Here is a 26,006-nt window from a genome sequence, read left to right as displayed (position 1 = left end):
AGCTTCCTGTATGTGGCCTGGATTAGAATTTATCCTATTATCCTCCCTGTAAAACTGATATATTTATCTGATGCTGTTTACATGCACTAGGGTGTAAACCAGGAGCCATCTGATTCAAATTGACAACTACATCACGTTAAAGTTGGCATGAGCAAGAGGGGAATCAGTCCCCTGGGTATTTTCAAGATGTTTCGAGATCCTGCATAATGTGCAAGCGAGCAAGTATACAGGATGGTTAGGTTTTTCTTAGTTCCCTAAAATATATAAAGGGATAGAGATATAAAAAGAAAAAATATGCAGTGCTCAATATGTGCAGACCATATAAAAAACGACTCTCAGGCACATATATTTTCTTAGATGACACTGGTTTCTTAGTAAAATATCTGACACCTCAACTGCTGCAAATCACCATCGCCGTGCTGACACCAGTGGAGCTGCATTGATTTACACCAGCAATGATCTGCCCTTTATTATGGCCTCAAATTAATCCCCGCGGAGAAAAACTGAAGTTTAGGAAGCTGGGCTAGTTTGTTATGCATCTATAGCCAGTCGAGACAACTTCCCAAAACTCCGATAAAGAAAAGCATTGAAATGAGGCAAAGATGAGTAATTGACGATCATAACTGTGATTATAAGGTATAATTACAATTAGCTGCACAAGAGTGTTAATCATGAAAATAATTGCGTGTCAGCTTTTTCCAAAAGAAAAGGGAGTGTAATTATGTGGCCCAAATGGGTGACAGAAACACATCAGAGGAGTGCAGAGAAGATGTTGGCAGAAGAGGGACGGGAACGTGCTTAGGAAAAAAGTCCCCTGGATGTTAGCTATCGCCTCTCAGCAGTTTTAACACTAAAAAATAGGGAGAAAATGAAATTCTGGGATACTGCGACTGGATCTTTGTTAGGTTGGGGTTATCTTTATTTCCTTTGCAAATGGCACTGAGATCAGACAGCCCTCAAGCTGCCTCTGCTCTTCTGGGCTCCACTACCAGATGCTTCTTGTTTTGAACCACAGCTTAAGGCTTGTGGTGGCCACCTAGAGTTTGGAAGACATTTATGTAGCTCGTCTCTCATTTCTTAGGGATTTGTTTGAGCTGGCTGTACTGAGGGCTTTCTTGTGGCCCATTCCCCCTCTTGCTGAGACTTGTTGCTCCAGCTGGCGCTGGGTGAATCAAATATCGCAGCTCCAGAGCAGGTCATTGTGCCACAGGATATCTGTCAGAAAAGCCAGCCGCCCATTCCCTTACACACACATTGTGAATTATAAAAAGCTCTCTTCGGGGAGTGAGGGTGGCAGGGTCCTGTAATTTATCTTGCATGAAATGAGCTTGTTTGAATGGACTGGAAAAGCCAAGCCATTAATTTAGAATAGCTTCTGGACTCTGCAGGGCTGCAGTTCCATTCTGCATATCCACTGCAGTAAAAATTATGGGATTTTAATACCATTTCCTTTATTTTCTTCCTTTTGTTCTGCTGCAGAATCAGTGCTGGCTGCTCCAGTTGCACGCTCCTGACTGCTTCTTCACCTCACCAGTCGTGTGTGAACAATTGAGTAAGTTTGTTCAGTGTAAATCCTCTTCTTTAAACTCATTAAAGTGTGCCAAGCCTCTCTAAGAGCCCTTTGACAAACTCCCAAGTGGCAAAGTAGTGTTTATTACGATTATTATTACTATTATTATTTTTCTCTCAGCTCCATCTGTAATGTAAACACCATTATGTTTTAATTATCTGTTTGGAAAGGAGATTTAAAAGCGAATCCCGCAGGAACCTGGCCAGCATACACAACAGAAATCCCCCCGAGAGCTGCCCTGGTCAGTGAAATCTGACATAGTAGGCATCGAGGATGCTCTGGCAGGAGCAGAGCTCAGCGGGCACGGCCATCCCACACCCCCAGCCTTTTGTCCCATGGAATTAGGATGGAGAGCTGGTGGCTCACCCCCTTCAGAAGGCTGCTTTTCCAGGGCTGTTCCCAACTAGATGTTAGGGGAAGGTGCTGGAAAAAGGGCGTTTCTCCACCTTAGCTAACGAGATCATCACCCATTCAGCAGAGAAGGGGCTTGGGAGCTAAAGGAGCATCGCTGAAAGAGGAGAGAGGGAGCTGGCCGTGGTTGCCATGGCTCCTGGGCTCCACATGATGATAACGAGCAGGGATCGAGCAGGCAGCGTGCCTCTGCAGATGCCATGCAGATCACCAGCTGGAGACCTGCTGTTCGTGGCCAGCTTCCCAGATCCCTTTTTCATCCCTCTCCCCTAAACCAGCTCCGTCTTGCCCTGCAAAGGCAACTGAGAGCCTCTCTGCTGGTTTTCTTCCCTTGTGTTTTAATGAGCAGGATCTGGAGGGGGATGCTTGGACTCACCCCAATAAAGGAAATGGGAAGGATAAGTTATTAGGACAGGTGACCAAAGGGCACGCATATGCGTTCATAAATTAAAGGTGCTGCCAGAAGGAAAGGCACGCTCGGGGAATGAAGTCATATCGAAAACAAGACAGGAATGAATGGTTGCAAAACCCGGAAAACATTTCTCTCGCTTCTTAATCTTGAAGTAAACTCAGCTTTGTGACCCCCTTTGCACACCCTTGCATTGGGACAACTCTATTTGCCAGCCCTCCTCCGCAGTGCAATCGCTGCAGTGTTTAATGTTCTGAATTTTCCATTACTGCTAATCTCCTGAAATGAGAGGCAGAAGCCCCGGCTGCCTCTGTGCCAGAGCTGGCTGTGGCAGCGGAGCCTCTCCCTGCCCTTCCCCTGTGCTGAACACAGTGAAAAGCCCTGCAGGGAGGATGGACAGTAACGTGTGACAGTTTTCTGCTCTGCAAAACCCTTTTTTCCCTTCCTGAGCTCCAGAGACATCAGCAGTCCCCCAGGAGAAGCCCTGGAAGGTGACTTAGGTGGGACCTTAATGCCTCAAAACTAAAGGGCTGCTGCAGACTTGGCAGAGGTCTTTGTGCCTTGCAAATCCACAAAGCTCAGAGTTCCTCTGGGAGGAATGACACTGGGAAGATGTGAGATGAGAATATTAACACCCCAGGGTTACCAAATAAAAAAAAAAAAATTGATTTTTAATAACTCTAACCATCTCTTCAGTTTTCATTAGTCTCCTCTTTGGCTTTATAGTGCTGGGCATGAAGAATATGAGGATTTGAAGAATTAACTGAGTTAATGAGGGCTGATTATTAATGTTCAGAGCTCAATAAAAAAGGGAGAGAGAGAAATAAAACACAAAAAAATGAGCTGAAAATAAGAGTAATCTTTCATTCCCCCCAAATGAGAAACATTGAATTATTGCTATACTTAAAGCTGAAGCACCCAAGGAATGGAAATAAATACCTCCTATTAGCTATCGAAGGACCTGTGGAATTTGCTGCAAACAAATGGCCAAGTTGGGGGAAGAAGATGATCATCAGGAAAGGGAGCTGAAGACCGAGGAGGTTGCCCAAAGCGGCTCCTGCTGGGCCAGGACAAACAACCCCCGTGGGGAGGTCCCAAAATCACCAGGAGCCCAGCATCCTGCCCTGCCTGAGGTTTGTAGGGGATCCTGGGCTTGGGAGAGCCTGGGCCATCATCAGAAACTGTCAGGGGCTCAGTTCCTCTGAAGGGTTTAGCATTTGGTGCTGTAAAAGACCCGTTTGGCACTTGTGTGTGTGTGCCCATTAAGTCTTCATCTCTAACGAGAACGGTGCAGGCAGGACCATCAATTCTCCTGTGTGTTTAGGTTGCAAAATCTTCCGGGTAGGCATTGTTTGTGGGAATACGAACTCATTCCAGGCCTAACATCGCACCCAAGCACAGAGATTAGTGATGGTAACCCCTTCCTCGCCTTCGTCCCTGGGTCCTAACCATCTCCACCCTTCCGAGAAAGCAAAGCCCTCAATTATCTGCATAGAAGGAAAGAAATACAGAACTGACTGTCATTGCTCCTTCTCCATGGGTGGGATCGTCCAGCATTGTCAGGGCTAATGGTAATTGATGTTTCCTTTCACACCTGCTCTCTTTCCTGCTTTATTAAGCCTCTGCAAACACTGCTGTCCCTGGGGAAACAGTGGGAGTGGAGGAGGAAGCCTGTGGAAGAGAACAATTCCGGTTGTTCAGCACGGCGCTTTGCTAAATTGCATTCGGCCTCTTTTGCAGAGTAATAAAGTGTTGTCTGAAAGGCGGCATGGAGTTTTAATTTTCTCATTGTCAGTGGATGCTGTAATCACGTAATTAACAAAGTGCGGGAGATAGTCATTTAAGGCGAGCCGAGAAAGCCGGCGCATGAAGCAGATGCTTGGGGGAGTGGAACAACTTCTATTTGTGCTCTTCCAGCACTGGAGACCTTTTTATGACTTAAAAGATGGAGGAATCACGTTTGGATGGCAGGAGGAGTTAGGAGGAGGAGCGTGCTGTGTTCTGCTGTTTGCTCGGCTCTGCGGATGCTGAGCATGGACCAGGCCTTGGTGCTGGGACAAGCTCCTGGGGCTGGGATCGGAGAGGATCAGCCCCCGGTGTGCCCAGCAGATCCCATCCAGCATCCTCCTCTTACCCCTCCTCTTTCTGTTCCTGTGCAGGTATTTCAGGGTGAGGAAATGTCATCTATCTGCAGGGAAAACTTTCTTCCCCGGTGGGGATTGACCAAAAAAAAGAGACAGTTTTGTGAAAGAAGAGAAAGCATATTTTTAATGTGGAAATGCCTCCCTAAGCCCGGGAACCCAGTAAACAACTACAGCCATGGAAGGACTGCGGAGATTTAGTGATGCAAGAGTGCTGACAAAGGCCGAGCTTGCCCCATTTATCTCTCAGCCCCTCTCAGCATATTTAGCGGGAGCTAAGAAGCACCTTGCAGAATCGGAACAGGTGGATTTAAATGATGGCCTCTTCTCTTCTGGCTTTTTAATTTCACATCCCGTGGATACTCCCCTCCCTCCTCAGAAACGTGGAGCCCTCTTCATCTCCAGAGATATATTACCTGCCTGTCCCCACCTCCATGCTGCTGAACTTGAGATTTTGTACTTAATGGGCATGATGGCTTTGCTAACTTTAATTAGGAAGAGCTACAACCCAACAGGTTGCAGGCAGGGAGTGCAGACACTGGGAGGAGCTGGGGCCTGGGGAGCTGGTTTGTGGACCAAAGCGAGCTCAAGGCAACATTGCAGGTCGGTGTTCTTCCTCCAGATGTTTGCTGCTGTGAAGCTCCTTTGACTATCAGCCCCCTTTTAAACATACTTGTTTGCTTTATACCTCATTAACCGAGAAAGAAATTGCCCAGCAGAGGCCATAATTTTCTGCTCCTGACCTCTGGATGCTCTGTACTTCTGTGGCTTTGAAGAAACCCTCAAGGTTTGTAGTAGTATTTATGGTATGACAGCGTTTACAGCCCCCAGCTGAGAATAAGACCTACAGTACCAGGTCGTATCCATCCGTTGTGAGAGACTGTGAGGCACGAGATTTGGGGCTTAAAAGAGGAGGGAGCAAACAGGCTGCAGGGCTGCACAGGAGGGCAGAGGAGATGTGTGACCCCCTGCTGCGGGCACCCTGGTGCCTGGCCACAGGAGAAGTGAATGGAGCAGTGCTTGAAATCAGCCCCTTATCCAGGCTTTGATGTTTACTGGGATTTAATGGGAACAGCATTTGGATTATGTAAAGGTTTGAGACAGATCGTCAGTGGGACTGCCCCTACAGTCGGTGAAGGGAAGCAGTTGCAATTCAGCATAAATCATCCCTAGCAGGCAATGCTGACGCTCGATGTTACACCCCTGAATCGTATGTGATGTGTGTCCCCCACCGAGCTGGTAGTTTGGCCGTGCCTCTCAGTGCCTCATTTAGTGTTTCTGGTGCAGGGCCAGGAACTAAAGACCTCCAGCATCTTGTTTTTACCCCTAAGATCACATCTGTGCAAAACTGATGCCAGATTTACTTCCTAGCACAAATGCACAAGCTCACTGGAGCGAATCCCAGTTCACATGGGTGTAAATGAAAGGAATGTTATTTCTGAGTGCTGCACATTGTCCTTGTTAAGATTTTTTCCAGGACTGTCCCCGTCCACAGTTGCCATTCCAGATGGGGGAAGAGGAAACCTCACTGGCAGCTACAGCACTAGCAGCAGCGCAGAGCTTGTTTCATCTGCAAGTCACTGCTCGCACAGCCCGCAGCCACCCACAACAGTAATTATTCACAGCTCTTTACATTCCTTTTGTACTTCTCCACTGCAATTTTAAATCACTCCATCAGTTGTGACAGTTTATGAGGGCTGATGTGGCTCATCCTCTGGAACAGACAAGTGTGGATTGGAGTGATTTTTCCATAAATTCCATTTTATTTTTCACCCTGACCCTCAAGCCATTATATATCAACTGCTTTCTCTCTTTCTCTGTTTCTTTCTCTTTCTCTCTTTCTTTCTCTCTTTCTCTTTCTCTCTCTTTCTCTCTTTCTCTCTTTCTTTCTTTCGTTCTTTCTTTCTTTCATTCTTTCTCTCTCTCTCTTTCTTTCTTTCTTTCTCTTTCTCTCTCTCTCTTTCTCCCTTTCTCTGTCTTTCTGCCTTTCTTAACCTTGAGGAACTTTTGTCAGCAGGGCTGGAGCCCAAGTTATTTTCTCATATCACCCAGTGTGTTCGCAGCTCCACTACTCCCCCACAAATGACAGGCTCCATATTGTGCCAGGGAAAGGTAAATTGTTAAGTGCACAGACTTCTGTTAACACAATAGCTGACAGAGCGCAGTCTCTTTGAGCTGCCAGGCATCCATATGATTTTTAAACAGCTGTCACTTAGGTGCCTTGGAAGGATGAACAGCACTCTGAAAGCGCTTAAGATGCAGGGTAAGATATTTGCTTATGTAGCTCCTGTAAAACGATGAGCCCTATTAATTAATCACTCCCCTTCCTAGGTAGATGTCAGAATCAGACAAAAGCCAGTCAGTAGAAACAGGAGCATGAGTGTTGTGCAAGAGAGGAGCTGGCAGCAGCAGCAAGGAACAGGAGGAGGTGAAGGAGCAGTGCTGGGGATGGAGGCAGCACCCATTGATGAAGCTCTGCCAGAGCTGACCGAGCTCCTACAGTTAACCTGTGACAACTTCCTTAGCTTACCCACGGCAATGCAGAACAAGAAAAGCCCTACTGAAAGTTAACAGGCTATGCCAGTGTAAAAATAACCGAGGCTCAGAATTTTAAAATTTGTTGAGGTGCCAACAGCTGTTGGAATTAATGGCAACCGGATACCTGAAATCCCTTAAAAACAGCAGATCTCACTGAAAGCCAGTGGAGTCAGTGGATTGCAACAGAAATTCATCTCGGATGGAAACGTAGGACAGGATCAGGGAACAGCTGGCTGTGTCTCTGTTGATTTCTTGTGCTGTTACCCTACAGGTGGTCCTGCTCTCACTGCACGTCTGCATAAGCAAATGCAGGACAGGGTTCCTCTTCAGACAAAGGGTTATGTTCAGATGTAAAACTCAAGTAATAAATCATTTCCAGATGCACAGCTAGGTCAAGGGAAGGAGTCAGCAATCCCTGGGCAGTTTTATGATCTAATTTAATTTCTCAAGTGTGTCAGTCTGTGGTTCGTATAGTCCCTGACATATGTGCTTGGCCAAAACCTAGAAATAGGAGTATGTGGGTGGCAGAATAACTCTAGCTGATACAGGAATATAGACTTTATCAGCAGAATGAAATCATTGGCCTCTTATTGGTTTGAATTACTTAACCTGTCCTCTCCTACCGAGTCGGATCTCAGGCTGATATATATCAGGTGAGGATCTTCCTCATGGCAGCATTATCAGCAGAGAAGGGACTCCTGACAAATGTGCATTAATTATCTAGGAGGAAGTGTTTGCAGCTACACGCACAGTTGAATTTTGCCTTCAGGTGTGTCTGCTTGGTCTCCATTTAAAATGGGAGCTGCATCAGCAGGGCTGAAGGCAGAATTTGTGCTAGTGTGGTTTGGAGCAGCAAACCAGATCAAGGTGTAAATATGGCCAGGGCCTTCTCTTATCAAATTCATTTACAAAAATGTCTAAGCTGAGCCTGCATTTTGTTCAATATCCTCCCTATATTTAGGTGCATGGAGAAGTATTTCCAGCTTTGCGTTGAGGGTTTCTGTCCTCTTTTATCCTAGAAAACAGCTGTATGAGGCCACACAAGTGCCTGAGGAGGGGAATTATGCTGTGTGATGGCTGGTGAGGTCACACAACACCACAAAAGCTGTCATTTTTCTGCAATTGATTTCCTAAAGATAACTTGTGGTCTGTGTGCAGTGAAAGCTAATTTAAAATAGAAAGATGAGTCTTTCCAACGCACCTTGATTGGCAATTGTGATAAATTCCTATAATTACTATTGACTCTACAGAGGGTTTTCATTTGTTAAAGATGTTGCTGAAATGACAGCCCAGAAATGGAATAAAACAAGCGAAGGAGAAAGTTGCAGAAAATGCCTGTCTTTGCAGAGTTCCCTGAGTAAATCTACAGTGAGCCACCAGTCTTCCTTCTCTCTCCCACCAGCATCTCACTTGTCATAGTCATTTAATGCACAGTGAGGTTTTTTTGTTGTTTTCTAGCCAGGTAGTTTCTAACATGGCCGTTTATTATTCAGTCCTTGTACTAGAACATGGAGCAATGTACACTTAAATCACATGAGTTTTAGTCACAGGAATGAAATATTTACAAATGTGAACTATTTCGCAAGTTCCTATGGTCTCTACCAAGCATTGAGAAATTATGAGCATCACCCAGAAATATTTTAATCTTAAAAAAAAAAAAAAAAAAAAGCCAGAGGTTTAGCAATGCTATAATACATCATCTTCTGATTTCTGATTTTTCTAGTTGCTCTTGCTTCATGTTTTCAAGCTTTTGTCGTTCCCTCTCTCCCTTTTTAAGAAAAATCGAAATTAAGATGTTATGGTCCTGGCTCTGATGCACTGACTTCAGCGAGACTTGGAAGAAACCCAGGAGGGAGAGATCTCCAGAGCTGTTTTTCTCCCATTAAGGGACCAAAATATGAGGCCAGGTCACTCAAAGAGCTCACGCTGGATACCAAGTTCTTTTAACAAGCAGACCACACGTCTGTTAACTTGATTATTCCCTTCCCTGCTCTTTGGAGGCACACTCAGAGCCTGTGCTGCTTTTTAACCCCTTGCTGGTTAAGCTACACAGGCCTGGAGCTGCAAAGAATGCCACTAAGCACGAGCAAACCAACGGGGCTGGATAATTTCCCTCTGAAAAGAAAACTATGTGTTTACGTCTGCCATTTGTTTCCGAAAGAACAACAGTTTGTAAGTGACTGACAGAGGCCATATCTTCTGTGTGAAATGCTCAAAAGCAAGCGGGGATTGTATTGGCCACACACAAAACAGCACCTCTGCGTTATAAATTTCCCTTCCCTAAATTGGGCCAATTGTGTGGGTGTGGAAAACTCAGCCAGAAGCCGTGTTTCTTGGAGTCAAGAAGGGAGTGAACACAAAGCAACAGAAAGGGAAAAGAACAGCAGGTGAAATGAGTGCCTTGTAGGAGTCCTCCTCTCATTACCGCAACAATGATTTGGCTTGTGCACTTCTGCTGTTGGGCCTTTCCCCTCCTTGGAGACAGAACACTTAATGATAAAATACCCTCTTTGTTAAAGCAGAAGTAATATTTAACAGCTGCAAAGCAACCCGTTCGCACTGGAGTGAGCTTCCTCAGCCACGAAGGAAGGGGGAAAATGTCAAGGGCACAGCAGGTGCCGCGGGTGCCTCCCAGCCTGCGGCTGATTGCAGCTGAGGGGAGGTTTATCGATCGCTCGTGCCCAGGTCTGTGGGCAGACTGCACATCCAGCTCTACACACGTGCTCGTGGCGCTGTGGCACGTACAAATCATGGTACATGGCACGTGCAAGTCATGGGACGTGGTACATACAAGTCATGGCCGGGAGCACACAGGCTCCCGAGAGGTAGGGCCTAAACTCTCCCCTCACTGAGCAGTCCTGGAGCTGGGCAGGTGTGTCCCCATGGCCCAGTGTACATAAGTGGTACATATACTAATACAGACACTCATTATTACCCACTTTAATATGCCATTACATGAATTCACAAGTGGCTGCAGTCACCCCAGGAGCACACGGCCCTGCTCACAGCCACAGAAGGCTCCGAGCTTTGCTTCCCACCCTGAAGAAGTGGTCAGTGGTTAAAACTGTGCCAGCTGCAGCCTGTCCGGCCTTGTGATGCCTCTGTGGAGAGACCATTCATGGGTGAATCTCTATCCCCAAAGTGAACAGAGAGGTCCCAGCTCGGCCCTGTGTGCGAGTTGCAGGACGTGGGATGTGCGCCCTGCAGGAGGACAGAGGGAGCAGCATAGAGCGCAGATTGATGAGCCAGCAGAGGAAGGAAAATTCAAGCACTTTCTACAGAAATATGACAAACACAGAAAAAAAAAATCAAGCAGAAAAGCCACTGTACTTCTGCGTTCTGTAAGAGTCTTGTGGGCAGAGAAAGTGAACTTCTGGCACATTTCATTTCCATATCGACTCTGGTGGGCCCCTGCTGGAGCGCTCAGCACAGGGATTTCACAGACTGAGGCTTTTTGGAGGCTGGGTTACTGTTCCCAGTCAGTGTCTGCATTCAACGCTAAAACCTCTGTGCTGAAGAGGAGAGGAAAACTTCCTTTACCTCCCCAGATCTGTGCTTGCAGACCCAACTGTCTCCTTCAGATTTTCGCTGGTTTTGGTGGTTCCAGGTACCTGCACTATCAAGACCAGCCCCTTTCCACTTCTTTCTTAACCAGCTCCCAGCCAGCACAGCCCCACGAGTCCCAGCAGAGTTACTGTGCTGTCTGCTGGTGTAGGGAACGGCAGAATTTGGGCTGTCTGGTTGCTGATGATGCTTCCCTATCGTTCCCAGTTCCTAAGTAATTACAATAGCTCTGCATTGCTGTCAGACATAATATTGGCCCTGTTCTCCTCCTCCTCTGGGATTCCAGGAGCATATCCACGGGTTCCAGATCCATTCTGCATTCTGGCCAAAGCCTGGCGAGCGCAGTGTGTGTATCACACCGGTTACCGCTACAGCATGAGTAATTTGGGGAGGAGGGAGGTGAGGGAGCAGAAAAAGAAAGCTTCTCCAAATCCTTCAGCTCTTCACTTGGACACCGTGAATGAGATATTTAAATACGTTGCCGTGGAAACAATCAAAGAAGGGGGTCTTTGTGTGTGTGTGTGTGTTTTAGTAATCCCAAAGGGGGTGTTTAATTGGAATCAACCACAGCTTTTTAACTGTGTTTTAAATTGGAGAGAAATAAAAAGAAGAAGCTGCCAGAAAAGGAACATTAAATAAAGGGGGGGGAAAAAAGCCCACATGAAACAAGATGGGGGGAGAAAGGGAAATCAAAAGAATAAATTTACTGTAACTGGCAAAGGATTCATTAGGGTTACAACAAAGCTCAGTTCAATTTCCCTCCTATTGACATTAACGAGTTTGATGTAGGTCTAGCCTGAAAGGCAGCAAGAACATCTTTCTGTCTCTCCCCCTCTGCCTGGTCCCAGGGGACCGAGCAGCTGTCTGAAAATTGCTCCACACAAGGGAATAAGGTTTCTTTTCTTCCCTCCTCGCATTTTTCTTCGTCCAACCGCACCCGCTTGGAGCGGCGCCCTAGGAGCCTGCCTCACCACTTGCACTCGTTGCAGCATCTCCTCCCTCCTGGACTCTGACATGGACGTGCCATTTTACTGCTGATGGATCCGAGAGGTTATTTATTGCTATCCCCCGGCTTGAATGCATTGGGCTATTACCATGGTTATTTTTGGTTCCAGCAACAGCCCCTCTGGGCTTGTAATTAACTATTATTATTGTTAGTACTGGGGTTACTATTTCAGCTAAAGGACGGTGTTAGTACAAGAGAAACCTCACTGTGAGTAAGCTTATGCTCAAAATTTGGGAGATTTTAGCACATTGAAAAGGCTGATCCTGAACTAAGGGCAGTGGCAGAGGAAGCCTAACAGTTTCAAGAGAAAATGTGATAGGGTATGAATGAGATCTTATCTCAGAGAGCTGAACTTCATGGTCCAGAAGGTCTTTTCCAATCTCTGGCTCCTATGTTTTATGCTTTTTGTATTAAAATGAGGTGTCAGAGGGTCAGAATTACAATGCACTGTGTATTCACTCATTCAGACACAGAATAGGAGCCGGTTCCTGACCCTTGTGTAAAAAGACAAGATTACATTTGGGATGAATTCTGTGTGGCTGGAGGTGCCGGTACTTGCACACCGAGGAAGGGGCACTGATTCCAGGTGCCAGGATCAGGCTCTTCTGCCCTGCTACAGGAAGCCAGCACGAAATTAGCACAGGAGACAGACACCGGGAGGAGTCCAGAGGCACAGCATGAGGAAGGGACTTATTCAAGGTCCAGTTTTACTGTTATTTTTAGATTGAGCATATTTTACCACCCTCTAGAGAGGAAATGGGAGACTGCTGCTTGGTCCTGCTGTATTTTGGAAGGACTTGGAACTGACGTGACAGAAGTTACACGTTTTTGTCATTATTAATAATCACCTACTGTGCTCATCAGCGCAGTTGTTGGAAACTGGGAATGCCCAGGGAGGTGAGGAAATCAGCCCAGGACCAAACTCAGCCTCAGCTGTGTGTAACCTCGCTGTTACTCCAAGAGGTCTGTGTGAAGAGGCCATGGCTGAGATGGAGCACCTGGTGCTTGGAGCAAACCCAAAAAAAGCCATCCACTTGGAGACCCTGGCACACTGTCAGGAGCAGCTTTACCTTACAGACTAGAAATCAGGGCGTGCTGAGCTGCCATCAGCTGAAACAATTCTATTTTGGCAATATTCTCCCTTCCAGCTTGGCCATTCCTTGGCTAGAGCTTCCAATTTTCAACCACGGCAGTCCCAAGTCCTAGCTCAGGTGCAGAAACCTCTGCTTGCTTCTTCATTTTCACCATAAACCAAACTCCTTCTGCCAGCTTTCCCTCTCACTCCCTGACTCTTTGCAACTGGCACCTTCCTTGAAAAAGAATAGCAAGAACGACAATGTATAGCCGTAATAGATTTTCCCCACCGGAGTGTACGCTAAATTTAAGGCTTTGCTCTGGACACTGAATGGTTGGTCATTAACACACTTCGAATCAGCAGCATAAAACAATCCTCATAAGTGCTCCCATGAAAAATGGTGGCAGAGATCAGAAGTGATCAGAATGCAGACGGGAGCTGCAGCTCTGGGCGTAAAAATGATTAATGAAAAATCCCCGGCATCCTTTCTTCTCTTTGCAAGGGAGGAAGCGAGCGAGCTTGACAAGAACAACGGCTCCTCGTGTGAGGAGGATAATAGCAGGAATGATATGTCTCCAGGAGATTCCCAAGGCCTTGCGCGCACGTAATAAATTGCCCTTGTCACTTTTGGGAAACTTATGAAGAAAGATCGCCAAAGCCAGCGGAGGCAATGAGGGAAAAGAACAAAAGACTCAACCCCAAAGAGCCCAGCCTTGCCTGGGAGGCGCACCGGCTCCGCTCACCCCTTGCCTCCGTTTGCTCAGCAAAGTGTTTCTGAAGTGAACAGAAGGAGTTGGGTCCCCGGGCTCATAAAGTATCTGTCAGCGTGTGACAGCAGTAAAGCCAAGGCAGGGGCTGCGGGATGCAAAGCTGTGCATCTCAAACCCTGTTGGAGAGAGCAGGGGAGCTGCTGGCAAGCCCCCAGTGCTGCCGGGTGGGCGCTTGCAGCCAGGGACCCAGGAGACTGCCCGGGATGTCCTGGTAGGTGAGGGCTCTGGCTTCACAGAGCTTCCTTTCTTCCCAATTTCTGTCATATTCCTTACATGAATGGTGTAAATCACTTATTCTCTTCATGCCTCAGTTCTCCTGAGTTCATATGAGTTTGCATAAACCCGCTGGTGAGGCATGGAGGGATTCAGAGGCGGGGGTCACACCGGGAAAGCTGCTTTAATTTCCTGCTCTGCCTCCAGCTTCCATGTGCCGTCGTAAATCACTGAAAGCAAGAAACATGAAGATAGATGGACTTTGCAATGCTCGACTGGTGCTGCCCAAAGCACACGGGGACTATCTAAGAGAGTGCAATCAACATATCTCCAGGCTGCTATTTGGGCATATGCAGGAAAGGCAATTTAGCAGAGCAGGGGTCCTTTAGGCAGTGGCTCAGAAGTGAGATAGTTTCCCTTTGTGAGTCATTCTGGTAAGACTTAGGACCCTGCAAGTGATCTTTGTGGATTTTTCCCTTAGTGGCTCAGTGTCACGATCTCTGTATTTTAATAACAGGGATGGCAGCACTTGCTGTTAGCCCTCTTTCCCCTGGGCATTCATTTGAACACCTGCTGCAGGTGGCTCGTCCTCCCTTGCTCCAGCACCACCGGCCTCAGCTGTGAGGATATTGCCATCAGTGCCTGCCAGGTGCATGGAGAAGATAAAGGCAGGTCCTGCATTAATGGCTGCTTTTGGGATTTCTGCTGTAGCTTCGGGACTGGCTGTGAACGGAGGGCTGGATGGCAGCAGGTAAAAGCACTCCTTGGCAGAGCAGCATGGCCACGGTCAAGCAGATGCCCCCAATTCTGCTTTGTTGTCCCACTAAGAAAAATGAAGGGGAGTGTTTTTTGCTCAAGCACCAGGTCTGTGTGGGGAGATAACAGCCTGCTGAGGCCAGGTTAGCGCTGTTGTGAGTGAAAAGCTTGTTGTGGAGGTGGAGGAAGAGCTTTGTTGCACCTGGGCAGCATAAACCAGGCAGGAGGCACTGCACAGTGCTGACTGCCCTTGCCAGGATGGCTTCACCTGGCCACGCTTGTTTACCTGCTGTCATATCCCATTCATCCCAGCACTTTATGGGGGGCAGGCACTGCCCTCTGCTCCCAGCCTCAGCCAAGTTCTTTCAAGGTATTTGCCTTCCTGTGAGCATGCAGGAATAATAGCGGCTGGGAGCAGGGTCATTTATTTGGCCTTTCATGCTTCAGTGTGATGGATGAGGATGCTGATAAATAGCTGCCTCCACGAGAAGGACTATTTTTGGTCCTTAGTTCTCATATGTGGCCGTGTAAATTGTCTTCCTGCTCACCTGCCTCATGAACAACTGTTAAAGATCTCTGAATGCCAAGCCCAGGGTTAAAGCTGTGCCTTAGGATGGGAGCTGGGGGTTTTCTGCTCCCTTACTGTAAATAAAAGTGAATTTCTTCCCTGCTTGCAGTCAGCTCCTTCCCGTGGGGCAGGGACTCCAGGGGAGCACCACGAATGCCTTTGGGGGAGTTTCAGGGCTTCATATTCTGGCTGCAGCAAATCCTCGGGGATTTCACAGCCTGTTAAGTGCCTGATCCCTTGGCACCTCCCAGCTCCCGAGGCACCCTGTTCCTGAGGGACCCAGAGCTGCTGGAAGCACCAGGCCCAGGGATCACAGCCGCGTATCCCCAGGAGAAGGGCAGAGGGGAAAAATAAACAGGGAAAAATCAGTTAGAGAAAAAATTGGAAAAGGAAAGCTCTGGCATAGGAGCGGTGTGCAGGAGGCTTAGTTTCAGGGCTGATTTTCCTTCAGCTCCCTGCATGACTTTGCAGTAGTCAGTGTGCAGAAATATGTGCTTTAATTTTCTCTCCTGTTTCTAAGCATATTTTCCATTATTTTCTGTCTTGTCTAAGCCAGACAGAACTCAGGATAGATTTAGATACCTGCATTCTGTGACTGTACGTTTCCTAGTGCCATGGGACACTGATTTCATTTGGATTTCTAATTTGTTTCACAATACTGTGGAATAATTAGAATTATTAAAGCTAAAATGTTCTTTGCTGCCTGTTTCCACTAGGCGAAGCAGCTCAGACTGTCACGTCTTTGGGGAGGGGAGAGGAGGAGGTTTGTTTTTTTTACTGCCTCACAATCTTTTGTCCTTCACGACCTTTACTTCTTTTGCTAAAATTAACATTTCTGCTAAAAACAGAGGTGGGAAATTGGTCCCTCTTCCCACTGCACCAAACATTCCTGCCGAGGAGATGTTACTCCTTTCATAGCCGTGCTACGTGGCATATCGGTTGAGGTGATCTGCCCTTTCTCAGGCTAAATCATCGTCTCTAATGTTTTTCTTCTTTCATTATTACTCTCCTCTCCTTGAAACACGAGTACCTTCTGTGTTGACTGGAGCATTACTGTCTCTGCTGGTAGCAGATGGAAAGCCAAGCTGGAGGTACAAGTCGTGTTACCATAAGAGCCAGCAGCAAAATGTAATGGTTTCTAATGTAACCCTTCAAGTCATTGACAGAGCAGTTTCTCATTTTTTGTTAAGAAAAAAAAAAAAACCAACAACAACCCTGAGGCAGAACTAAGTGTGCTGGTAAAATCCTGCCTTCAGATGTTGGGAGTTTTACAACTGGCATTGATGGATCTGGGAATTTTTAGCCCTTTTATTGGAGTAAATCAATCACACGAGAGCTTTCCTGGGGATAGGTAGGAAAGGATTTCCATACTACAAAATCAAGCAGCAACATTTTCAAAAGGAAGACTACTTCTGATAGTCTAATTAGAAACATCAGTTTGGGGTCTAATCGGCTGAAGCAAATCAGGCCCAAGTCATCTTGAGCACATGCAAGGAAAATCAGTTTGTGTCTATTGGGGAGACCCATTGTGCCTGTGTTTGCTGCAAGAAAACAATTAAGAAATGACAAAACAATTTTTTGCTGTTTATTAATTTTAAATGTTTGGTTTGGGTTGCCCCAGTGTATTTTTCTCCTCTCGGCTGACGTTTTCCATTTGACCATGAGCTGAAGTTCCTGGGTGGGTGTGAAGCTCTCATGGGCAGCAGTGGCATTCCCGCATGGTAACCTGTGTAAGGTTTCTACAGATTTTTGGGAGTACCCCTGCTGGGGCTGTTCTCCCCCAGCTCAGATCTTCCATCCCTCGCTTCCCCGTCCTGTACCACCAGCTGCTGTTAGAGCAAACCCAAACTCAGGAGGCAAGAGAGGAGCTGATTCGAAGTCCTTTCATTTGCAAATTCAGTGCTGTGTCATTGGTACATCTTTCGGAGCCCTGTAGCCAGCGTGGGATTTGGGAAGCTCTCTGTATTAGCTCATCCCACACCCCGAGCCTCCTCATTCCCTATTCAGAGCTGCGGCGAGCCTTTGTGCTCCCAACGCCCAGCAGCCGCCGTTGCATCTCCGTTCATCGACAAAGAGAAACCTTATCTTCTGATGGACACATACAGCACGAGCTGTGTGACATTTAAATCTCCCTTTGTCGCCAGCTCGGATATTTGTGCTGTTAAAAGAAGACCGTACAGCCGGGTGATTTCATTACTGCAAATGTTATTACAGTGAAAGCCTGCTTGAGATGTAATGTCACTGAAGGGAAAATATGATCTAGCAGCGAGTGTGGCCTGCTAAAGGGTGCTGGGATTCATCACAGGCTGAAAGAAACCTCTCCAACATCAGACCTGTTAATGGAACAGCTTTTTTCTTCATCAAATCAAACCAGCCACTTCCTCAAAGCCCTAAGGCTAGGAATTAAAAAGAAGATTGAAAGGAATTAGGCACCCAACTCTCGCTGGCTTTCTATTTGAGCTCCTAAGCTCTTCTCCCTGCTTTAGAAATCGTGGCTGGGCTGTTGGGGTGCTTAGTGCCACAGACACAGTGAATAGAAACTCATTGTGTTAAGAGTAGCTGCAGACTTCAAAAAGACACCGCTGCTGCATGTCGTGCTCACTGCGATTAGTTCTTGCTCCAAGAACACGAAGGAGAGAAGTAATCACGGATGGGTCCTGGCCTCTCTGAAGTCAGCATGAATTTACCAGGGACCTGCCCCCAGCTCCCACCCTGATGCAGATATAATTCCTTTTTTTCTCCAGAGCAGATTTCCCAAAGGCTTTTGGATTTGCAAGAGCAAGAATGGAGCTTCTGGAGGCAGAGGTGGTGCAGTGAGGGCTGCAGCTCTGGGAGTGCACAGCTCGAGGCACACGGTGCAGAGGTGATGCTGGTTACAGAGCGTGGCCGTCCCAGCACACCGGGCTCTGCTCCCAGCCCAGCGCCTTCGAGGTGCAGGTTTCCAGTGCTGATTGGCTCTATTTCAAAGATCTCTTTGCTATGCAAGATAGATGTGACCTTCATCTTGAAAGATTAGCCTTTAGAAAGTGCGAGTAGCTCAGGCTCTTTGCTAATGGGGATCGTGGCTGGCTCAGCCCTGGGTAGTTCTCTCCCTTCTGACATCTTTCCGAGCATTTAAACACAATGAGGAGCAGGTCAACAGCAAACCTCCCACCAGCTTTAAGAAGGTTTGGACTGTGCCCCAGCCTGCTCTCCTAACAAGATGTGACAAGCTGAAGTGAGCAGTTAGACAGAAAGCATCACGATTTCACAGCAGACTTTGCCAGCAACTTGCTGGGCTTTTCGGCTGCTTTTTTTTTCAGTGATTTTTTTTTTCCTCTGTACACTATAGCAACTCAGATCCATCCCAGGCTGCTTCTGACATTAACAAGACAGTGGATGACAGGCAGGATGCGTCCACGAGCAATTCAGAGTCTCCCTGCTAAGTAATCATAAACACTGCAAGTTTGCAACAAAGCCAGCAGCTGTCTCTCTCCCTCTGGACAAGCGCTGCTTCCTCGCAAATTGAGGCTCTGCAGGTTTTACAGCTGTCGGACAATGAGTCTGGTGCTGTTATTTCCTCTTCCTTTTTTTTTTTTTTTCCTTCTTCCTTTTTCTTTCTTTTAATGGAAAATATCTCAGTGTTGCCAGAACTCAAGTGGCCCCCTCCAGCAGTGAATCGATAGAGCCGAGTGATGAGGCTTTAACTCCTGGCTGGCGCTGCCGCAATGAGCACCGAGGAGTTGTGTTACCTGCACATCCTCCCTTGCAAGGGTTTATTGCCTTCGATCACATTTCTTGCAGGGAAGCAGGCGTCTATTCTGGGGCTGGGAGAGGATTTTACAGTGCTCGAATGCTGTCCAAAAGGTGCTGAGACTGGAGAGGCTTGGGAGAGCCCCAGGAAGGCTGTAACCTCAAGCTTTGCAGTTTGCTTCCAGATTGCTGGAGCCCCAAAAGAAACCTTTATCCCTGCCCTAAACGCAGGCAAGAAGAGAGTGAAGATTACTTTATTGCTTTGATCAAGAGTTGGTGCTACCTTGGATATACTGGCCACATGACCTTAGAAGCCCTCTGTGGATAAATTTTCAATTTTTTTTTTTTTTTGAGGCAGCCTGCAGCAGCCCCCATGGATGCAATGCTGCATCCATGCAGCTAGGGAAGAGCATGGTGGATTTACCTCCCCCTGGTAGTCACTGGCCCTGGGCTGAGCATGCAGTTCCTCCAGGGCTGTTTCAATGCCAGGAGAATCATCTTTGTCCAAATCCCGTCCAGTACGTTGCTGTAATGCAGCTCTGCCATCCTGCATGACCCCTTTCAACAACGCCACCTTCCCACCCTGACCACTAATGCAAAGAGGCTTAATTTTCTGTGGTTATTCTGCAGCTCTCTCTGCCCTCTGTGCTCCCTCCGTCTGCCACCCTCCTCTGCGGCGGGCCTATCAAATGGCACACGTTGGATGAAATACATATTCTTTCTGTTTATGATTGAGTGTAATAAACTCTGGCGCCTCTGCCTTCCAGGTGGCTTTTGGACTTGCAGCATTTAGTGCGTGAAGTGATTGATCTCTGATCTTTAAAATAGAGCTGTGAAGACCGCGGCGAATTTGCATGCGTGTGGCGTGTAAAGCCAGGAAATAGCAGCTCTGAAACTCTCTAACCCCTGCCCTTTATTTCCTTGGGCTGAGTTTTCCATGTTTGACAATGCGCGCGGTGGTGATTTATGTATAACCAGAGCAGCCTCCAGTGGTTGGAGCTGTGAACTTTTCCGAGCTGCCCTTTATTGTAGCTCGCTTGTGGGTTTTGCAGAGCCCCAACCCCGATTCCTCCCTGCTCCGAGCTCTGGCTGGGTGAAAAGGGACAGCTGGGAGCAGCGGGTGCCCTGCTTATTCTGCTGGGAGCCGATTCCCCTCCTAATGGAGCTGAAAGCAGCTGCTCTGTCCTCACTGCTGCACGCAGCAGTTTCTGACACTAGATGAGACGTGGGGATGTGGTGGCTGCCTGTGCCAGCATCCTGCCCCTGCTGGAACAGCAGCACCCCGCTGCAAGCAAGTCTGCCAGCTAGGGGATGTAGGAAATCCATGCTGGTGCTGTCCAACCCTAGAGCAGCCTGTGGTGGTGCCCATGGCTGGGGAGAGCTGGCCTTTACTTCTCCTGGGTGCCCACAGCTGTGCTTTAGCTGCCCAGCACCAATGGCCCTGCTCAGGGGGCTCAGCATCATGAGGTGATGAAGCCCAGAGGAAAGTGGGGTTGCAGGATGTTTTGGGGGCTGGTCCTGCATCTGGGTACATCCCTGGGGAGCAGCTTTGAGAGTCACCGCTGGTAGGAGAGAAGGTTTCAACCCCCCAGCAGTGTTTGTGCCCCCTCCGAGCCTGCAGACCCGTTGCAGTGCTTCGGGTCACCTCCTGCCTTCAAGGAGAGATGCTTCAGCAGGGAGAAGGGACACGCCGAGCCGATAAAGGCTATCAGGGAGCAAGGAGTGAGTCAGTCTCTGCTACAACACCGATGTTTATGGAAAACAAGGAGAGGAGGCGAGTCAGGGAGGTCAGCTGCGTGTCTGAGAAACTTCCCTTATAAAAAGCCAGATTGCTGACACTTCTTGCTGCAGCTGCCCAGGCATTCCGAAGCGTCTGAGACTTCATTATCTAAGAAGCAGTCACTGGCTTTGCTGGGGACTTCTGGCTGCTTTACAAAGCAATTCCAGTATTATTATTGGAGTAAAAACATACCAACTACTAATCCTCTGTTTAAACGGCCAGTAAGTTCCCTGCGGGCAACTCTCTGCCAAAACGTTTATCCAGCTAATTTTATTCCATGTTGTTTTCTTCTTACTCAGATTTAACCTTTTGTGACGAGGGTTGTAGGCACTTCTGTGTAGAAGCATGTTTTTCAGACTACTGGGACCGTAATTCCTTGGTGTGTGGCTGAGGGATGTGGAGGCATCCATACCCAGTGTACGGGACAGGGCAGGTTGCTGGTGATGCTGGGTTCGTGCCCAGAGCTTCTGAGGTTGCATCTGAGACCATTACAGATTCAGCCGAAAACAAGACAGAAAATGTTCCCATTTAATTGAACAGGAGGGAGGCAGGGAACGCCACAAACCTTGGGATGTGTTGTTTGGCCTGGAACAGCGTGTTTCGACTCTTCCTCAGATTGTTTTTCCCACCACACTCCTACTTTCTGATTTGAGTCAAACTTTTAAATCAAACGCCAGCACTTCTAAGGGGATGGAGAATATTCTGCCTGGAAAATGCTTAAGTGAAATATTGCAGCGCTTCTGAAATGAATGGTGTCATTTAGAGAATGTCAAAACAAAAAGCTTCAATTTTTTGAACTTTTTATTTTTTCTAGGTGGAAAAAAAAGGTATTCCCTGACTTTGACGTGAATTTGTAAATAGATACCACGTATCTACACACACACACACACACACACACACACACACACAGGCTTATTTTCTTAGCAAATGAAGAAAATGTCACCAAGCCCTGGCTCTGCCAAACCGACCCTAAGCGAGGGGGTTGGATGGGGTCAATTATAAAAAAGAAATGAGGGAGCATCCTCTGGAGACAGCCACAGAGCTCCAATGTAGGTAACCATGTCATCGGCACCACTTTGTCAGCTTTTTCTCCTTCTCTGCATGCCTGTGGCTTTTGGTTTGCAGGAGGAGGAGTGAAAGCAAAGCTGGCAGCAGCGTTTCGGTGTGTTGTTGCTGCTGCTGCTGTTTTCGTCCGCATAGTGATGGGCACCTCCGTGTGTGCCTGTGCATGCCTGCATGCGGTCTCCGACTCCGTGCCCGTCTCCCTCGTTCCTCCCGTAGCCACCCATGCACGGCGTGCTATAAACAAACCTGCCTCTGGACATGCCATGGCTTAAAATAGATGTTCATACATCAGCCGTTCTCCAGCGGCGGCGGCAGCAGCAGGAAGACATGGCCGACTGGATCTGCCTGCCACCCTCGCTCTGAGCAGGGGAAGCCTCAGCCCTCGCTAAGGTAGAGTACGGGGGGGGGCGTCTCCTTCCTCCCCGTGTCTGTCTGTCTGTCTCCGTGAGCCTGTGCTCGCTCGGCGATGCCTCTTGCTCTGCGCCCAGGCAGCCTCTGGCTGCTTCCCCCCTCCCTCCGAGCCCTGCACGGCTGCCAGAGGGGCTCGGGGACAGCCAGGAGCCTGCTTGGGAGAGCTGGGAGCGAGCCCCCCCTCCGGGCTTGGCACCCACAGGGGGGATGCAGGTGGGGTTTGGGAGGGATTTGGGTGCCGGGAGTGCTGGGGGGGCTGTTTGGAGGACATGAATGGGGGCAATTTCTCTTCCCTGCAGCACCTTGTGGGGCTGGCACGGTGGTGTGCTGGGGGGGGGATGCTGGAGGCCAGCTCTGGGCCTGAGGTTTTGTGAGCTATATCCCTCCATAGGTACAGGCTGCTGTTTTACCAGCTGGCTGTAGCAATCCGAGGGGCTCTCTGGCTTTTTACAGCCTCGTGTTGGGGACGTGGTGGTTTTTCAGACCCCTCTGCTGCCCGTTCCCTAACGCTGCCTGGGGCTGGTGGCGCGTGGCTGTGCTGCAGCCAAGGTCACCCAAGGTTTAAGGGCCCGGCACGCGGCCGTGCCAAATGCCATTTCCAGGTGGGTTTTGCCAAGTCGGGATGCCCAGCGAGAAGGAGTCCAAAATTCATCAGGGCAGAGGGGGTGGCCCGTGCTCTGTGCTAGGGGCGAGCAGCATGGGCAGCACCCCAGGGTGCCAGGCAGGGTCTGAGCTGCTCCCCTTACAGAACAGGGAGTGGGGAGGGAGACGTGCAGTGTCTCCAGTCTCCCCCTGAGCTGCCTCATGCCCTTGCAATGTTTTCCTCCTCTGTGCCTTGCCAAGAAATGGCCGGAGGCTGCTTCCTTCTGCACTGTTGGCTGCTGGCCGGCGCCTTGGGCGAGATGTCCGAGCAGGCAGGCTGAGGGCAGCCAGCCCGGCCCAAGGGTGCCAGCGCTGGGTGGCTGCGGTGGGACACATTTTGGACACCTCCCAGCCCCTCCAGGGCAGGAAGAGAAGCAATCTGCTCATGTAGGGGGGCTCTGCAAGCCAGAGGGGCAGCAGCCAGCGAGCAAAACCAGGGGGCTCTGCCTGCTGCCTGGCCACGGGGACTGTCACTGCTCCGAGGCTGGCCAGGGAGGGTTCCTGACAAATATCGGCATCATCTAAAGGGCTGAGAGCAGAGCCATGTCCCAGAGGATGGGCTCCGTAAAACGAGCTTTCACATCCCCTGAAATTAACTCTTACCCACCCCAAACCTGTCCCTGGGTGTTCAAATGCAGCAGCAAGACGGCTGTGTTCGGAGGGGTTAATGCTGCCTCTCCCTCCCCGCAGGCTTTTGTGCCTGGTCCGCAGGAGTCTGGGCCCCAGCCAGGCTCTGCGTGGTGCCATATGGAATCCTCCACCTGTTTGGGGCTTTTCCTCCCCGATCCTGGTGGCTTGCCCGGAGCTGGCCGCCTTCCGCTGCTTCTGATCACAGGTTGGCAGCGTCAGTTCTCGAGCTGGCATTGTCCCGCTGGCAGGCAAAACCCCCGAGCCAGCTCAGGAGGAAGGTGGTCCTGTACAGAGCATCTCCTGCCAATGTGGCCTCAACCCAACTCGTGGGGCTGGAGCAAAACCTCAGCCCGTGGAGACTCAGCAATCTGGCTGCTTCTCCAGCTTCCCTGGCACCGCAAGCTGCTCCCCAGCAGCATCCCTTCTTGGAAGGGAGCGCAGGTGAGCGTGTCTCACAGCGGGAGCTGCTGGGAAGTTGGCTCGACACAGCCCTCTTGCCAGGAAGGTCAGGCTTTTGGCTGCTTCGGGCCAGCATTTCTACAAAAGGGCTGGAGCGAGAGGTCCCTGGCTCTTCTAACAGCATCTCCTCCGCTTCTGTGCCAGGACCGTGGGTGGCAGCAGCAGCAGAAGAGACCTCCAGGCCCCCCGCCGGCCTTCACGACCCCACAGGTATGCCTTGTGGGTCTCGGCAGCTCCCATGGCTTTCCTGTCCAGGTTCTCCAGGAACGGCACCAGGTCGCCGAGCCGGGGCTCGCGGGAGGAGCGCAGCAACCACCCCATCCTCAGCGTCTTCGAACTGGAAAGGCTGCTGTACACGGGGAAGACAGCCTGCAACCACGCCGACGAGGTCTGGCCAGGCCTCTACCTGGGCGATCAGTATGTATCGGAGAGGGACAAGAACGGGCGGCCGAGGGGTATTTGAAATGCAGAGGGCCGGGGGAGGAAAGCTGGAAGCGTGAGGGAGAGGAGGATGCGATGGGTTGGAGGAGGAAGGACGTGAGCACAGCTGTGCTGAGAGAGCTGCTGTGGGAGGAGGTGGTGTGCCCATGGAGTCCGTGAGATCAACTTAAAATTCTGGCATCTGAGCCTGCATCTTTCATTTGCCTCTGATGAAAATGGACAGCCCTTACACCGTCTTTGGGATTATTTTTTTTAGCGTTTGACGTTTCTAAACTTGCACACCTCTTCTCTGTTCCTCCCTGCAGAGATATAGCAGCCAACCGCCGCGAGCTGGCCCACCTGCGCATCACCCACATCCTCAACGCCTCGCACAGCAAGTGGAGGGGGGGCGCCGAGTACTACGAGGGCACAGGCATCCGCTACCTGGGCATCGAGGCCCACGACTCGCCTTCCTTTGACATGAGCCCCTACTTCTACCCTGCCGCTGACTTCATCCACCAGGCGCTGAATGAAGGTCAGTGGTAAAGATTGGTGGGGCAAATTGGGGAGGGGAGAAGCTCCCTTTGGTGGGTGGAAAGCTGGATCCACATCCTATTGCTAAGCATCGTAGAAAATGGGGGTATTTCTAGATTGGTGTGGTGTCTTCTGCTCTGGATTGCTTGCTCCAAAGAGGAGATAGGCAAAATTAGAGCACTAGCCCCATAGATCACAGCCTCAGCCTGTGTCCAGTTCCTATTCAGGCTGTTTTGGGATATCCTGATGCACTGACACCCATTCCCAAGAGGAGGACCTCAGTGCATCACGTCCCTATTAAATTTGGGGCCCTGGAGGCTGCACACCTGCAGTGCCAGGCTGCACCATGACAAACGGTTGGGTCCTCTTTTATTTATTTATTTTTTAATTGGGATATTTGGTCTGCTGTGACACAGCCCCTGTGTTTTGCCCCCTCCCCAGGAAGGATCCTTGTGCACTGTGCTGTCGGGGTGAGCAGGTCGGCCACCTTGGTCCTCGCCTACCTCATGATCCGCCACCACATGCCCCTTGTAGAAGCCATAAAGACGGTGAAGGACCACCGCGGTATCATCCCCAACCGGGGCTTCTTGCGCCAGCTGGTCGCCCTGGACAATGCCCTGAGGCTGAAGAGGAGTTCGTGAAGGAGGATGAGAAGGGGTGTGCGGTGCTCCCCTTTCCCCCGTGCCCGCTGAGTGATAGGGGTAGGCCTTTCCTCCCAGTGCAGATGCTTGGCAGCTAAATAGGGTCCCGTGCAACCGGCCCCCCCCTCTCAGCTGAGGGGGTCCCCAGACATGCGAGCTATTCCTAGTGGTAAAGTCTAGGCCCTCAACCTGCAATCTCAGCACTTCGGTAGGCCTGATGTATCGCCTCCTTCCCAGCCTGCTCGCTCAGAGATGCCTCTGGAGGGACTCAGCCCCACGTTTCAGGTTTTTCCCTACCCCGTTTGGCTCCAGGAAGCCTTCAAGGGTTGGCTCTCCCACGTGGCAGACGCATTTGCCAAGCCGGTCCCGTCCCTCCCTCCCGGGAGACTGAAGCTGTGTGTGTTCCTCGTCTCGTTTCCCATTTGTTTTCGGTCTGTGTAGCAATGTGAAGTCGGTCTGGTGTGTGGGCTCTGGCAAACAGGCCTTTTGTCATCGTGTTTGGATGTCCTCCACGCCTAGTGTTAACCTGTGAAAATAAAGACAGCGCTAAGGAAGAAGTCTGGCCGTCCCTCGAGTGCTTTAGGACAGACTTTTTATTCACGCCAGGATCTGGGTTGGTGGAAAAGCCTTGCCCTGGGTGGCACCCTATGGTGCCCACCCTATGGCCCCCT

General features: G+C 49.5%; 1 protein-coding gene across 2 annotated transcripts; it reads left to right on the top strand.

Moving 5' to 3' along the window:
• The first annotated feature begins 21,496 nt into the window (after nt 1–21,496).
• DUSP26 (dual specificity phosphatase 26) lies at nt 21,497–25,892 on the top strand. Of its 2 annotated transcripts, none has more exons than XM_032204082.1 (4): nt 21,497–21,988; nt 23,885–24,157; nt 24,487–24,695; nt 25,136–25,892. In XM_032204082.1, the coding sequence occupies exons 1-4, from the start codon at nt 21,876–21,878 to the stop codon at nt 25,333–25,335; spliced, it is 795 nt and encodes a 264-aa protein (XP_032059973.1). In that variant the 5' UTR covers nt 21,497–21,875; the 3' UTR covers nt 25,336–25,892. The 2 variants fall into 2 exon arrangements, with proteins under 2 accessions (XP_032059973.1, XP_032059974.1); XM_032204083.1 differs by having other exon boundaries at nt 21,499–21,988; nt 23,996–24,157.
• Nucleotides 25,893–26,006: the final 114 nt, after the last annotated feature.

Source organism: Aythya fuligula, chromosome 27 (assembly GCF_009819795.1).
Source record: "Aythya fuligula isolate bAytFul2 chromosome 27, bAytFul2.pri, whole genome shotgun sequence".
Taxonomy (NCBI): Eukaryota; Metazoa; Chordata; class Aves; order Anseriformes; family Anatidae; genus Aythya; species Aythya fuligula.
Note: the sequence above shows the minus strand (reverse complement) of the source record. Positions and strands in the feature narration are given on the sequence as shown.

What these genes read in the sequence shown, in the direction of transcription:
- DUSP26 (XM_032204082.1), top strand. Translation starts at nt 21,876, where the DNA reads ATGTTCATACATCAGCCGTTCTCCAGCGGCGGCGGCAGCAGCAGGAAG. An exon ending in AAGCCTCAGCCCTCGCTAAG is followed by an intron (nt 21,989 to 23,884) that starts GTAGAGTACGGG and finishes CTTCTGTGCCAG; the next exon opens with GACCGTGGGTGGCAGCAGCA. An exon ending in CCACCAGGCGCTGAATGAAG is followed by an intron (nt 24,696 to 25,135) that starts GTCAGTGGTAAA and finishes CCCCCTCCCCAG; the next exon opens with GAAGGATCCTTGTGCACTGT.